This window comes from Syngnathus leptorhynchus, chromosome 19, assembly GCF_054491065.1.
Source record: "Syngnathus leptorhynchus isolate UIUO chromosome 19, UIUO_Slep, whole genome shotgun sequence".
NCBI lineage: Eukaryota > Metazoa > Chordata > Actinopteri > Syngnathiformes > Syngnathidae > Syngnathus > Syngnathus leptorhynchus.
This window is the reverse complement of record NC_141213.1, coordinates 5,291,632-5,305,291: the sequence shown is the minus strand read 5'-3', so window position 1 is coordinate 5,305,291 and position 13,660 is coordinate 5,291,632. Positions and strand designations below refer to the sequence as shown.

Sequence of the window (13,660 nt, the reverse complement as noted above, 5' to 3'; positions counted from 1 at the left end):
AGAGGGCGTTATTTCACTAGAAACAACTGCCCCCCCTTATTAATGAATTAAGTCAATGATTCACCTTTGCTATGATTTGATGTAATCTCATGAAACAATGACATAGACTCCATCAATCGTGAATTCAATGGATTGTGAAGTCTGATGAAGGAGGAGGGTGGAGAGAGTGAAATATGAGTAGGGAACCTCAGGAGAGGCAGCACTGAAGAGGGAAGAGGAACAGGAGAAGCCCAAGAAGGACAAGGAAGTGGATGAGAGACGTGTAGGAGGGCAAGTGTCTTACTCACATCAGTCACTGAGCAGCAATTCATCTGCTCAGACCAACCTTTTTTTTTTTTTCCCTTCGAAATCATAGGACACTCACACGAGAGGCGGGAGGCGGCGATAGGAGAAGCTTGCTGGGATTCAGTCTGATAGATTCAACAGAAGTTGTCTGCTGGAGGAGTAAGACAAACAAAACAAAATCCCTGATAGACTTTTGCGAAGATGTTTTGAGGTAAGCTTGAGAAACGGAATGAAAAATTTTATCGTATGTGTTTGGAACATTGTTTGAGATCTGAACATGGGCCAATATCACTTCCATTTTTCTCATTGATTGTTATTCAGTTCCGTTTATTAGGACTAACCTCATTTTTATAGGAACTTGAAGTTTATGCTTCATGCAGTAACAGTATTATGGTTGTATTTCCAGTTTTTAATGTTAGACTGATCTGTTACTTTTCTAAAGGCAATAATAGAATAATAGATTAACAGGTGCACGATTATGAGGAAGAGATTTCTTTTTTTTCCCCCCCAAAGCAATGGAGGCAAAATAGAGTGCATGACTTGGCTGCAACCACTGTTGATTCTGTGTCATCTAGTTTGCATAATTATATCAGACATCTGCTATTGCTAACTCCTCTGGGCAGCATTTCTTGGGGGGGGGAATATTCAGAGATGATCACATCTCATTGGTCAAATATTCTGCCCCACCTGTTACTTTACTCATTTATTCCTAAAGTCATTTTGATCCAAGTGAGTTAAGAGTAATTATAGTTTAAGGAACAGCTCACTCAAAAAAACACACACACTGTGTTGTATTTGCTTTTGGTGACTAATACAAGTTTTTCTTTTTATTAAAGCAAAAGAATAAGAATGCTGATCAAGCAATGATGGAGAACAGTCCCAAAGCGAGATGAAACGCAACTAAATCATTCCTGTTTTTGTAGTTTCATAAGAGCATAGGACCAGAGTTTGGACTTTGCCTCTGACAGAAGATGAAGTTTGGAAGTAGCTTTTGCACCCTGAACGTTGGCGGTCGCAGATTTCCTTTCACGGTGGAACTGATGAAGCACCTCCCACTGAGCAGACTCAGTCGCCTGTATCGCTGCGTGTCAGAGAGCGAGTTGTTAGAGCTGTGCGATGACTACGACCGTGACAGAAACGAGTTTTTTTTCGACCGCCACTCCGAGGCCTTCAGCTTCATCATGCTGTATTTGCAGCATGGCAAGTTACGTTTTGTCCCACACATGTGTGAACTATCCTTCTATAATGAGATGCTCTACTGGGGCTTGGAGAGTGCTGACCTGCAACTTTGCTGCCAGCGGCGGCTGGATGAACGTCTCTCCGACTGCTTTGTTCACTTTTTCCCTGAAGAGGAACCACAAGGCCCAGAGGAACCGTCCGATCATTGGTTGGAGAGGATGAGGCGAGCATTTGAGGAACCCACATCCTCAGTGGCGGCGCAAATCCTGGCCTCTGTATCTGTGCTGTTTGTTCTCATTTCTATGGTGATGATGTGTGCCAGCACCTTACCAGAGTGGAAGAATGCTGAGACACTGGATGAACACAGGTAGTGACATGGGCATATGTAGTCAAATGATCCCAGTATTGATCGATTAGCCATGGTTAGTTTTGATTGAAACATTCTTCTTCCCTGATTTCTCATTCCCAGGATCATCGAGGCGGTGTGCATCGGTTGGTTCACCGCCGAGTGCATCGTCCGCTTCATTGTGTCTCGAAACAAATGCGAGTTTGTGCGTCGTCCTCTGAACATCATTGACCTGCTGGCCATCACTCCGTATTATATTTCCGTCACCGCCACGGTCCTGACGGGAGAGAATTCACAGCTTCAGCGAGCCGGCGTGACACTGCGGGTGCTGCGCATCATGAGAATCTTCTGGGTGATCAAGCTGGCTCGTCACTTCCTGGGCCTACAGACTCTCGGCCTGACGCTGAGACGATGCTATCGTGAAATGGTGATGCTTCTGGTGTTCATCTTTGTCGCCATGGCCATCTTCAGTGCGCTGGCTCAGCTTTTAGAAGGAGGTAACCAGGACTATACTAGCATCCCTGCTGCCAGTTGGTGGGTCATTATCTCCATGACTACAGTAGGCTACGGGGACATGTACCCGGTGACTATGGCCGGTCGCGTACTGGGCGGGTTCTGCGTGGTGAGTGGAATAGTCCTTCTAGCCCTGCCGATCACTTTTATTTACCATAGTTTTGTGCAGTGCTACCATGAACTGAAGATCCGTTCGGCACGCTGCATCCGCAGTTCATCGACTGATTTTATCGATTGAAAGACACGATAGAGCAAGAGGATTTTACATGTCATAGACTACGGACCTTTTTGTCAACGACGGGAAAGAGTGTGAATATTTTCAGTCCCTCACAGGTCAATAAAATGTGGTAGGATTACAATAAGGGCCTTTTTTTTTTTAAGTGCAACTTTAGAGGCTAAAATGTTACATAACAGTGATCAAAGTTCAGGTTTTGAAAAATGGATGTCATCATATGAATGAATTTAATTGTTGATCTTTACTATTTCAAATTGTAAACCTATGCATGCAGATGAACAGTACTCAAAATATGCTATTGCAAGTGCAAGCAGACGTACTGTTTCTAGTTTTTGTTTCTAGGTGACTTTGTAAATGCCAGGTATGGTTTGTAAATGATATCTTATTAGAATATAGTTCCACCTTTACAGTCATTTTTAGAAGGTCATATTTTCTGCATTTTAAAAACCTTGTGTAAGATTTTTTTTTTTTTACAGCAATTGGCACAGAAAAGCCGGTGGAGGACAAAAGAGCATTGCTAATTTGTTATACGAGGAGTTTAAAGAAATTTAATGATGCTACTATTGGTAGCCTATGTAGTCAGTAGTTTATCCTCACTTCTTCAATGTCCTTGGTATGCATCTTAAGTTTGTACTCAAAGACTAAAAAAGCGACTAGTAGAGAAAATATTTACGAGTAAGACATTGGCAATTCACATTCACAATGCAGCACAGTGCTGTTGTATAACAAATCATAAATGTGCCACAGTCTTTGAACTGCCTTGCTTCACTCTGCACAAATTTTGTCAAAAAAAAAAAGCGACACTCTCTCACAACAGAGCAGAAGAACATCCGACTGCTCGCTCACTCGCTCAGGTACCAAAATATGCTCACCTCGTCTGCTCCTTACTGAATGTGATTCATTTCGTAATCTCTCAGAATAATGTCCTACACCTTCACTCACTGTTTCTTGTACATTTTCTTCCCGCCCCATAAATACATTTAGAGGGAATATTTGAGAGCAGCCATATAAAATTGTTGCATTTTTAGATTGAGTCAGCGGCGATTCAATACGGAAGTCTCTGGAGTATCAGGAGTTAAGCAGATGAACTGAATATGTTGGACAGTTTGGGCAGTATAGACAGTTGCCATGGAGACAGCAGACCCAGAGAGAGGAAGTTGAAGTGGTGGAAATGTCAGGCTCCTCGAGCTGCTAGAGTGTAAATGTCGTATCTCACTCATCGTTCTTCAAAAATAAAAAAATAAAAAAATTCCAGCGACTCAGTTTACGTTTCAATAAAAGTTCTCATAATTTGATCAATTTCTTGATAGTTTTCAGCAAGAATACATTTCGGATGTGTGGTAACTGTTCACTGAATCACATTTCAGCCTCTTATGTGTTGCTTTGGCAATTTAATCTGCCCAAGGCCTTCTGGTTGATGTAATTTCTATAAATTAAATAAGCAACATGACTTTCTTGACCTAATCAGATTTCACATTTGTCCTCACAGCGTGCCCACGATGGTTTCAGCATTTTCCAGTCCTCTGATTGGTTTATTATTATTATTATGTTGCAGTATAGCAATCAATTAAGTCCAAAGAAACAAGCAGTGGCTCTTTTAGGGAAACCAAACTTCATCAGGGGACGCACCAACTGTAATCCGACTCGCCAGATGGTCTGCTTCCCAAATATCCATCAGGGAAAATAACTGAGACTGTTTTCTGAAAGGGGGGTTCTCTTTGAAACTGGGATGGTGATCACAGGAAAATATTCTGTCTCAGACATCTACAGCAGGCCGACTAAAGCTGAACAGATTGCTGGTGGAACAATTATATCCAATATTTCATATTCATTTTCAGATAAACATTTTTTTTAGCATGTTTCACTATTACCAGTAGGAAATATTGTAGTCTTGGGGATCATTATTATTATTATTATTATTATTATTATTATTATTATTAGGACAAAGTGTGACATGGACATCTTGGAGCAGATTGTTCTTCAAAATGACTTTTAAATTCTTTCCCATCAAGTATGAAATTAAACAACAGCTAAATGGTTTGTTGTCTGTCTGTCTTTACCTGAAGTATGAATTTGTCCAGCTAAAATATTGCTTGTTAGTAAATTTCATGATGAAGAGGATGAATGAAAGCAACTGAGAATGTGATATTTTATGTAAATCATTAGAGGGTGTGAAGTTATCATATCAACACAGTCACAAGGTGCAAAACATTCCTTAGGCATGATAACAGACAGCAAAGGTGCGAAGGATCAGATTGACAAAGCTTCTTTTCACATATGAGTCACAAATGTCTGTTACGACTTATCTGGGGATATTTTAGTCATAGTTTGATTTAAATAGCTTTTCCGATTTATGCATGTTTGGCCTTAAGGGGAAATAACAACATGACCTACATTTGCTCCTCTGTTCTTTGCATTTCATTTAGATTTGACTTTTTTTTTCTGTCACTGTGAAAAAACTTGAAAACTCGCATTCCTTCTTCACAGCTTCATTATGTCACCCCCCCCTCCCCCTCCTGTGTCTGTTAATCTGCAGGCTGTCAACGTGTTGCAACAAGAAGGAGAAAGAAACAGTACAGTGCATCATTAAAATGGACCAAAAAGCATGTTGGCCAATATAATCGTTTGCTTTTTGCAAATTTTTAAATGAGTGAACCTTCTCGTCTTGAATGCATACAATGTTGAATAGGCTCAATCATATAACAGGAAATAACAGAAATGCACTGCTTAAGTACGTGCTTTTATCACTGATCATCATGATTATCATAGATCTTCTAACACTTCAAATTCATACGAATCCCACAGTGTCATAATTTTGCAGTTTTTTTTTAAGGATTTGAGGGAGCGTGTAACAGGAAGCGGAGATAACAGTACGTCGCAGCCAACCCGGAAATGTAACAATCTCCCAGAAGCCTTTGCGCTGTAAGAATCTTATTTTAAACCTTTGTAGTTGTTTTTTGGCAATACTTTATTATAGGTTTAGCATATTCATGTAGTATGAAAGTTCGTCTTTCGATTGTAATGTTTTGCATGAGTTTAGAGGTGTGTTACTTTGACACCGTTAGTTCAAATTGTGTCGGTAGCAATGACATGGCTGTGTAACACGCTATTTCAGCAATACACTCTTGTTTCTCTTCAGATCGTATAAATCTTTCGCCTTTTACTAAAGATTTCCGTGGGGAGGAACAACAAGAGTCTTATCAAATTTTTTGATGCCCTGCGAAAGCGGGGCTTCCTCTCATGTCCAAAACAAAGTAATCCCCACTATATACTTGAAATTACAAATTGAAGCTATCGTACCGTTACAACATTCTAATAAAATGTTCTCGCAGATCAACGGGTATTGGATAATTGATCCGAGTTCACTGCATCTAATTTAAATAAATTACAAGCAGTAAATTCTGCTTGACATTGCTCCTTATCAACGCACGCACTTGAATTTCTAACCATTCAATTAAAGACTATAGAAATGAATTAATTATGTTGGTTTGAGTGCCTTTTTGTCATATCTCATGCAACTTCAACACATTCAATAAGGCTCTCACCCAGCAGGCCTGCTGTTAGGGGTTTATGATTATCCTTTGTACATCATCTTGTCTTTGTTGCTTTGAAAGCTTATGTTTTCGCTCACCACCATGTGAGCAGTTAGCTGTCGTGCAGCCACTTAAAGGTGAATTTCCGCTGACCCCTGCGAACCATGTACTATAAATTTAATGCCGTGACACAACGGCTCACTGGAGCAACTGCCAACGCATACACCCCGCAGGTAAGAGTCATACGAAAGTATATTTAACGTGACTTTTAAGCTTTTAACTCTTTGCTCACACACAATGGTTAAATGTTTTATTCAGGGTCTGCGTCCAGCTGTCCCTCCTGTTAGTTCTCCAATGATCTTTGCGTCTCCTACTGAGTTGGAGTATGAAACAGGAATCCAAGTGCAATATTTGGGAGCCAACAAAGTCCCTGACTTGCAGAGGTTCTTCCAGGTAAACTGTAATTACGATGACCTTCATTGCTTTCTGTTCTCTACGCCGGCACGTTTATTGGAAACCTGCCAAATCAAATCATTTTAAAAAGGTGCTGGCTGCAACTCTGTGAAATGAAGTGGTACCCCTTATAATGTGTTTGTTCTTCAACATCGGCCTTGAGCTCTTGAATCGAGCATGTTGCTATGGTTTCGTCTAGAGATGCACCGACACCTTTTTACAGACCGAATACTTTGATTTAAGAACTCACCAATGCAGATTAATCAAGTGGGATTTATGCTGTCCCACAATAAACGGGTGTATTTTTCTCCTAGTGACCTCACCTTTTTAAAAAATAATTTTCAGCGGTCTGACAGGGTCCCGGTCTACCTCAAGGGCGGTCTGATAGACAAGCTACTCTACAGGACCACCATGGGACTCACCATCGGAGGGGCGCTTTACTGCCTTGTAACGCTCTACTTTGCTACTCAGCCTGGGAATAAGTGATTCGGCGCAGTCGGTTGGATGGCAGCATTGGCGATTAATGGATGCTTTCAAGGACACTTTGGGATTAACATTTAAAATGTATGCCGGCACAATAAAATCATTATATTCAAAGATGAAATTTTATTTTGTTCAAGTGTCGCTGTCATCATTATGTATTGCATATAGAAAAAGAGCATTTGGATTCACCTTAAGGCTTATATTGTCAACCAATCGAACACAAATCAAATCTACCCCTGCTTTTCCTGAGCCCAATTGATCCTCTCTTTATGAAATTGGACCACCTTATTAATGTTTCCCAACAAGCTCATACTGATGGATTATTTAGGATTTGCTGTTCTCTCACTGGTTATTTGAGAATAGTGGATTTATAGCATTCCCTATCATATGGTCATGGACATTCTTAATAAAATAATTATTTTTGTTAAATTGTATACATTTATTTCCTTCTCCCAGTTGCCATGGTAGTGAAACAACATTGGAGCCCACCGTACTTTGTTTTAACTGATGACAAAAATGTTGTGCTTTTTGTAGAAATAATAAACGTGATTTAACTTCAAGTCAATAAACAGCTCTATGTATGAGTCAGTCTATTTAATTACTCGGTCCATCAATGTCAATGAGAGTTCAAGCTTTAGACTTATGACACAAAATCTCATAATTGGTTTAATATCAATAAAATGATCTCCATTTAGCCATTAGTCTTAAAGATGGAAAACACAGCTATCATTCAAGGGAGAGAAACATTTAGGTACATTCACCTTGAGTTCTACACAGGACACATGACAATGAAGCAGTCACCATGACAACAGAGCATCCATTGCTAATGTTAGGGAGATGCGTCAGGATGCTTGAAAATTGAATTTAAAGTACTTTTTTTTCACACTAAAGAGATTGAAATGTGTTTTTTGAATTACATTTTTTTTTAAAAGTGTCAAGAAACAATAATCTCCCCTTCTAAATAAGATTGAATCAACACGGTGGGGGACTGTCCTAAGCCCTGTACAGAATAAGCGCTATAGAAATATAGTAGAAATGTAATAGAGTTAAACAGGATGAAAATATAATCTTAGTGAATATATTTTAGTGTAAAATGCAATAGTTTGTCCAATGGTCATTTTTTCCCCCTAGATGGCAATAAAGTGCCGTCAAAGAAATTATTTTAACTGGACTGGCACTTGCAGTAAAAGGTAAAAAAAAATAAAAAAATGAATGATCACGTAATGAAGCGTGTATAGTATACAGTGAGGGGTATGAAATTGAAGATGGCGTTATTAATAATTGCTTTCTAGGTTTTAATTTGTTATGGCAAACTGGGGAACAGGAAAAAAACAAAAGGAAGACGGGGAAAAAAATACATGTATTGTTTTCATGTCACTGGTGGCACTCACATTTTGTGTTTGTCTGAAAAAAGCACTCAATTTTCATTTTTTATAAATGACAAATGGAATTCATGTCTTATAATGACGCCAGGAATCATAGAATTGTTTATTTGATTTTAAGGCAAACGTGCTTCACAGCAATCCATTGAAACTGTTCTTCAAAAATAAACCTTTTATTGACACTCACGAGATCTGTGTATAAAGAACCAGTATGAAAATCAAATTTTACAAAATAAAACAATGTTCAGTAGTGCTCCCCTGCAATCACTTCTGCAGAGGGCAACCACAAGAGGGCGCAATATACACATGTCACCATAGTAAACGATTTAATGTAGCGGTTCACAAAGCAGAAATGTGGCCTTGTGCAACCGCACATATTGCACATGTCAGAAACCGCCAATGCCCTGAATATAATATGATTTTTACGAGTGTCGACCAAAACATCAGTCTTGGTAATTACAATTTACAGCCACCCATGAGCGACATTTTTTTTTTTTCCAGAAGGGAAGAAATAACATTATTTTTCTAGTTGATTGAGCAAAGCTAGCTAATTCTGCACATATTTATTATAATAACCAGGGATGGTATATGTTTTTAAATATTTGATCATGTTCTCAGATAATTACTGAGTCTGAACTGCACCAGATGATGTATTAATATTGCATACTTTGTAAAGTTTCTATCATCGAAACATTCTTGACTGCCACGGTCCAAGGTTATACATTCATAATACATGTTGAGATTGAACATAGTGATCGTATAGATCTTTTTCAGCAAGATGCATTTTGAGTCCGACTCATGAGACGGCCTTACGAAAAGAAAGTGTAGCTGTGAAGAGGAAAATGTATTCATAGTGGAGTACTCATACTCATACTCAAATATTCATTGAGAAATCAACAAATGCCTTATTTAAATGCCTACATGCTGTTTAGGTCACATCCATACCCACAAAGTCGTTCTTTAATCCTAAAATTTGACAGACAGGCTATTAATACATTTTTCAATCTGTAATTCATAATTTATTATCGACAAATATTACGAGAGCGTTCTTGGCCAGGATAAAATTCGACCCGGAACTTAATTACCCTAATGAGTGCATCAAAAGTAAGCAGTATGGAAGAATTAAAGCATTCAAACTTCCAGCTGCCATCGGGTGTTCAACGGCTCTTCTTATTGAGATGGAATCTCTGTTTGGATGCATGACAAAAAAAAAACCTGGCTCCAACTCAAAAAAATCGTATAAATCATTCAGATCTTATGAAGCAAAACAAATTGGTACATTTTCCAACGCTTGAAACAAATAAGTGGAAGTGCTTGATCGGGCGTGATGAAGGCAATAAAATGAGCAAATCAAGAAACTCCCTCTGAAGATCATTCATAATTTTCATAAAGAGGCTCAAGCCAAACCAAATTTATGAGTTTTAAAAAAAACTATTGCCTTCCCATAGGATCACCTTCACTTTTCATTTATTTATTTATTTGCTCCACTGCTTTTGCATATCTGAATGATTGTTTTTTTCTTTTTTCATTTGACCTGGATGTCAACGCCCCCCTCAGGTGAATGCCTGGGGCCTCATCCACCCCCCCACCCCCCACCTGTTTGCATGCCGCTGTGAACAAATGAGCGCCTTACATCAAAACAACTTAGGTCCCAACCAGAAATGGAGAAAGCCCACCCTACTGTAATAAACATCCACCAAAAAAGGCTAGCTCATTAGTCTTAGCTTTTGCTTCCTTTTGGCACTTCCCTCCCACAGGCCAAAACGTGCTTAGTGGGATCATTAGAGGCTTTAAATTGCGAGTAGGCGTGAATGTTATTTTTAATGTTGATCTGAAGTGGTGATCAGAGGTTTTAATTTATTCCACTGCAAGAGTCTATTTGAAGGAGACTTTGAAAAGATGCTTTTCGCTCAGCCGATGGATTCACAAAATGGAAAAAAAATCCAAGTCAAGTACAGTTTGAAGTATTTAATTTCTTAGTATGGCTTTTGTATGCCCCACTTAAGGAAAGTGAGTGTGAGGCATTGGGTTGAACAAAAGAAGACAAGATTGAAAGACGTCTCTGTTAATTATTTGCAGATAACGTTCACACACAGCAGTCGTTTTTTTTTTTTCAGTCTCAATTAATTCACTAGTAAGTACCACATGTATTTACAGTATAGTGGCAGCATATGTAAATCGAACAAGTCTATTTCACTGTACAGGAAAAGTACTTTTAAAAAATGAATAAGCATAGAATGATGATTTGTCAAGACACACAGCTGCTAGCTTGCACAGATGGAAATGAGAACCTGCAACCATTTGCTCTGATGATTCCGGTACTTTAACAGAAAAATGTACTTTCATTATACTCCAAACTCATTGAAAGTTTAATGAGGCAAATCCAAGCGTATACACACTGACATGTAGCCTACAGAAAGAGCGGTCGGAATCAAAGAAGAACTCATCTGCATTTCCTAACCGTGCTTCTTCACTATATACTTTTTTAAAATTGCAGCAATATCAGAAAGCCATGCATAATTTAAAAGGATAGATTTTCCAATGAAGGCCGACTGATTTTCTCTTCACTGTCGTCTCATCGCATGAAGCTGCACTTTCAGCTTTAGAGGAGAATTACATCCGGAGGCGATTGGTCTGCTTCATTCTTGAGTCCCCTTGACCTCTATTCCTATTAAAATTAATCTCTAAATTCAGTTTATGACTCCGTCCGTCCCTTCGCTTTCAAACATGTCATTTGCTATGAGATAATTCCATATCAGTGCAGAAAAGGATCTGATGCTTGGATCCAGTACCATAAGGGGGTGCGGGAGGGGGGGGGGGGGGGGCATTGCATTATGGAATTATTACACAACACAGTGTGAGACAAAAGATGAGCACTGCATGGATTACTGCTTATGGATTCGATTCTCTTGTCAGTCTTGTCAGGGGAGAGAATAAAACAATACTAATAAAACAAACCTCAATTCCACCAGAATACAAGGATTTGCAATTGTATTAAACTGCAATGATAAGATATTTAACGTGGAAAAAAAAAAAAAGTTATGTTGAGTTTCAAGCATTCTTCAAATAATATATCACATTGTGCCTGCATGGCCCCCGAAGCACGCAAAGTACTTTTACATTATTGCCTCAGTCAGTCACCCATTTAAAAATGTTCCATTTGATAGACATGCTGTGCACTCTATAACCTGAGCCTAGACATTTTATTGAGCTAGCTGAAAATATCGTACAAAAGGAGATGTCGGTGTCAGTTTGACATTGTGAATTAATTCAACAAGGCTAGAAAATTGGCCATTTTTCCTGTCACTCCACATTTACCCATTTCCAACTGCCTGCTTTATGGAACCTCACTGTTAGTTACACAAAGTACTCATTCTCATTTGCTCAGCTCTGTCTTGGCGAGTTGTGTTTTTTCTATTTTTCACGTTCAGTTCATTAGACGTTTGCTAGGAAAGATCAATTCATAAACGGTTATCGAGTTTTCGAAACTACAAAACACGTGGCTGGAGAAATGAGGGCCAAACAACATGCGACAAGGTGAGTTGAACAGCGCCACATTGTCTACGACTTTATCAAGAGAGGGTTTTAATCAAGTTTTATCTCCATGTTTATATAAAGGATGTGCTCGCTTCATGTCAAGGTTACAGAATTAAATAATCGCATTGAAAAAGTGATAATATGCCAAGCTCCAGTCACACCACCAGATATCAGGGGGGAGAACCTTGAATCGAGTACATTCTGCAAACCTTACACATTTGCAACCTTACACTGCATGTGTGTGTACGTGTGTGTGTGCGTGTAGAATTCTGAGCATGGTGGATTATCAGGAATTGATCATGAATTTCTGCATTAGACTGCCCTCCGGTGGCCAAGGTGCAGGAGTAGCACCATGTCCAGTGAATCAAAGCAAGAAATGTGGTCAAAGCTGTTTAATTAGTTGGTATTTTAAAATACATCACAAAATATGTTTGTTTGTTTTTTAGGGAGAAGAAGGCAGGACTAGAATAGATTTATGAAACCCGAGCAAAGAATTAGATTAGGGTCTAAAAGCAGTTTGACCACATGCAAGAAAATACCAAAACACAAGAGGTCAGATCATATTTGCCCTGCTCCAACTGTCTTAAAAAATGTGGTCCATAACGCAATCCCAATTTTATTCTTTGGACCTCTGTGGGTTAGGTTATCTGTTGTTTGCCTTCAGTTTCAGTTTATCTTCCAGCTCTTCAGTCCAAGGTTCATGCAATCGAGCCCACCATCCTCCACACCACTAAACCTGAAACTCTTAAACAAGCAAGGGAATACAGAATAAAGGAGTCAGAGAATTATATAGGTTTCATATCATGGGTAAATTCAAACGTGATTCATTTGCATAATCGAGTGCCCTCAGCTATTCGTTGTGTATAACTGTGCTTGGTTCATAGAAGGTTCAATATGCACTCCAGAGTGTCTCAACAGTTCAGCCGACTTGAAAAAAAAGAAAGAAAGTAATCAGTAAAGTATGCTGAGATGCTACAAGGCTATTAGATTTATAAAGCGGACCATATATATTTTATTATTTTCACCATTAAATGCGTAACTAAGTACTTGTGGGCACTTTTGTGCTATAGTGGGATTCATAAAGCGAACACACCTTTTTTTAAAAACATTAAAGTCAACAAACACAAACATATAAATTATATCGCATAAAATTGGCATTGATAAATACAGAATTTACACAAGGTAAACGTTCCAATTTTCAAAGGTTCTGACAATTTAGTCCAAGAGAATGTTTGTTGATGGCATTTTCTTTTTTTTTTTTTTGCAATCAATATTTCAAAAGGAAATTGCTTTTATAACACGGCGAAACATAGCAGGGGTTATTTCAGGTCAATTTTCATCTAGCTCAGTATGTTCTTTTTACCGAGACAGATCCATAAATCTAATCCAAGCAAGTAGTCATCCTTTATAAACCAATTCTATGAAGAAGAAAAAAAAAAATCAAACTCCTAGTGTCAGGAGACGTGAAACAATCGAAGAGAAGTCAGAAAAGTAATGGAATGTCTTTTTGTTTTCTTTCAAACTTTCATTTCCACAATGGGAAATGGACAAAACATAGGCCTACGGGTTTAATCATGCTGCATACATTTGTGGATGAGCAGTATAACTGAGCATGTGACAAGCCAGTGAACGTGCCAAATCTCCCACTGGCTTTGCCAAACAGTTGTTTCTGTCCTCAAGCATTTTCCCACTGCTTATCTCTGGGAAGCTGTGA

At 38.8% G+C, this 13,660-nt stretch overlaps 2 protein-coding genes and 1 non-coding gene across 5 annotated transcripts; all 3 read left to right on the top strand.

Moving 5' to 3' along the window:
• The first annotated feature begins 180 nt into the window (after nucleotides 1–180).
• On the top strand, nucleotides 181–3,895 carry LOC147041805 (voltage-gated potassium channel regulatory subunit KCNG3-like). The gene is made up of 4 exons (XM_085939084.1): nucleotides 181–270; nucleotides 356–496; nucleotides 1,122–1,831; nucleotides 1,934–3,895. Exons 3-4 carry the CDS (start codon nucleotides 1,257–1,259, stop codon nucleotides 2,559–2,561), a joined length of 1,203 nt encoding a protein of 400 aa, XP_085795210.1. The 5' UTR covers nucleotides 181–270; nucleotides 356–496; nucleotides 1,122–1,256; the 3' UTR covers nucleotides 2,562–3,895.
• A 1,520-nt stretch (nucleotides 3,896–5,415) lies between these two features.
• On the top strand, nucleotides 5,416–7,526 carry LOC147041803 (cytochrome c oxidase subunit 7A2-like, mitochondrial). 3 transcript variants are annotated; one of them, XM_085939342.1, is made up of 4 exons: nucleotides 5,416–5,480; nucleotides 6,204–6,324; nucleotides 6,410–6,544; nucleotides 6,890–7,526. In XM_085939342.1, the coding sequence occupies exons 2-4, from the start codon at nucleotides 6,256–6,258 to the stop codon at nucleotides 7,028–7,030; spliced, it is 345 nt and encodes a 114-aa protein (XP_085795468.1). In that variant the 5' UTR covers nucleotides 5,416–5,480; nucleotides 6,204–6,255; the 3' UTR covers nucleotides 7,031–7,526. The 3 variants fall into 3 exon arrangements, with proteins under 3 accessions (XP_085795468.1, XP_085795470.1, XP_085795467.1); XM_085939344.1 differs by lacking the exon at nucleotides 5,416–5,480 and adding an exon at nucleotides 5,794–5,812; XM_085939341.1 differs by lacking the exon at nucleotides 5,416–5,480 and having other exon boundaries at nucleotides 6,189–6,324.
• Nucleotides 5,678–5,791, top strand: LOC147041804 (U5 spliceosomal RNA). The gene has a single exon (XR_015069216.1). It is a non-coding gene; the product is annotated as a U5 spliceosomal RNA (small nuclear RNA).
• Nucleotides 7,527–13,660: the final 6,134 nt, after the last annotated feature.

Coding starts and splice junctions, on each gene's coding strand:
- LOC147041805 (XM_085939084.1), top strand. CDS start 1,257: ATGAAGTTTGGAAGTAGCTTTTGCACCCTGAACGTTGGCGGTCGCAGA. Junction 1,832..1,933: donor GAGACACTGGATGAACACAG/GTAGTGACATGG, acceptor TCTCATTCCCAG/GATCATCGAGGCGGTGTGCA.
- LOC147041803 (XM_085939342.1), top strand. CDS start 6,256: ATGTACTATAAATTTAATGCCGTGACACAACGGCTCACTGGAGCAACT. Junction 6,325..6,409: donor CCAACGCATACACCCCGCAG/GTAAGAGTCATA, acceptor TGTTTTATTCAG/GGTCTGCGTCCAGCTGTCCC. Junction 6,545..6,889: donor ACTTGCAGAGGTTCTTCCAG/GTAAACTGTAAT, acceptor AATAATTTTCAG/CGGTCTGACAGGGTCCCGGT.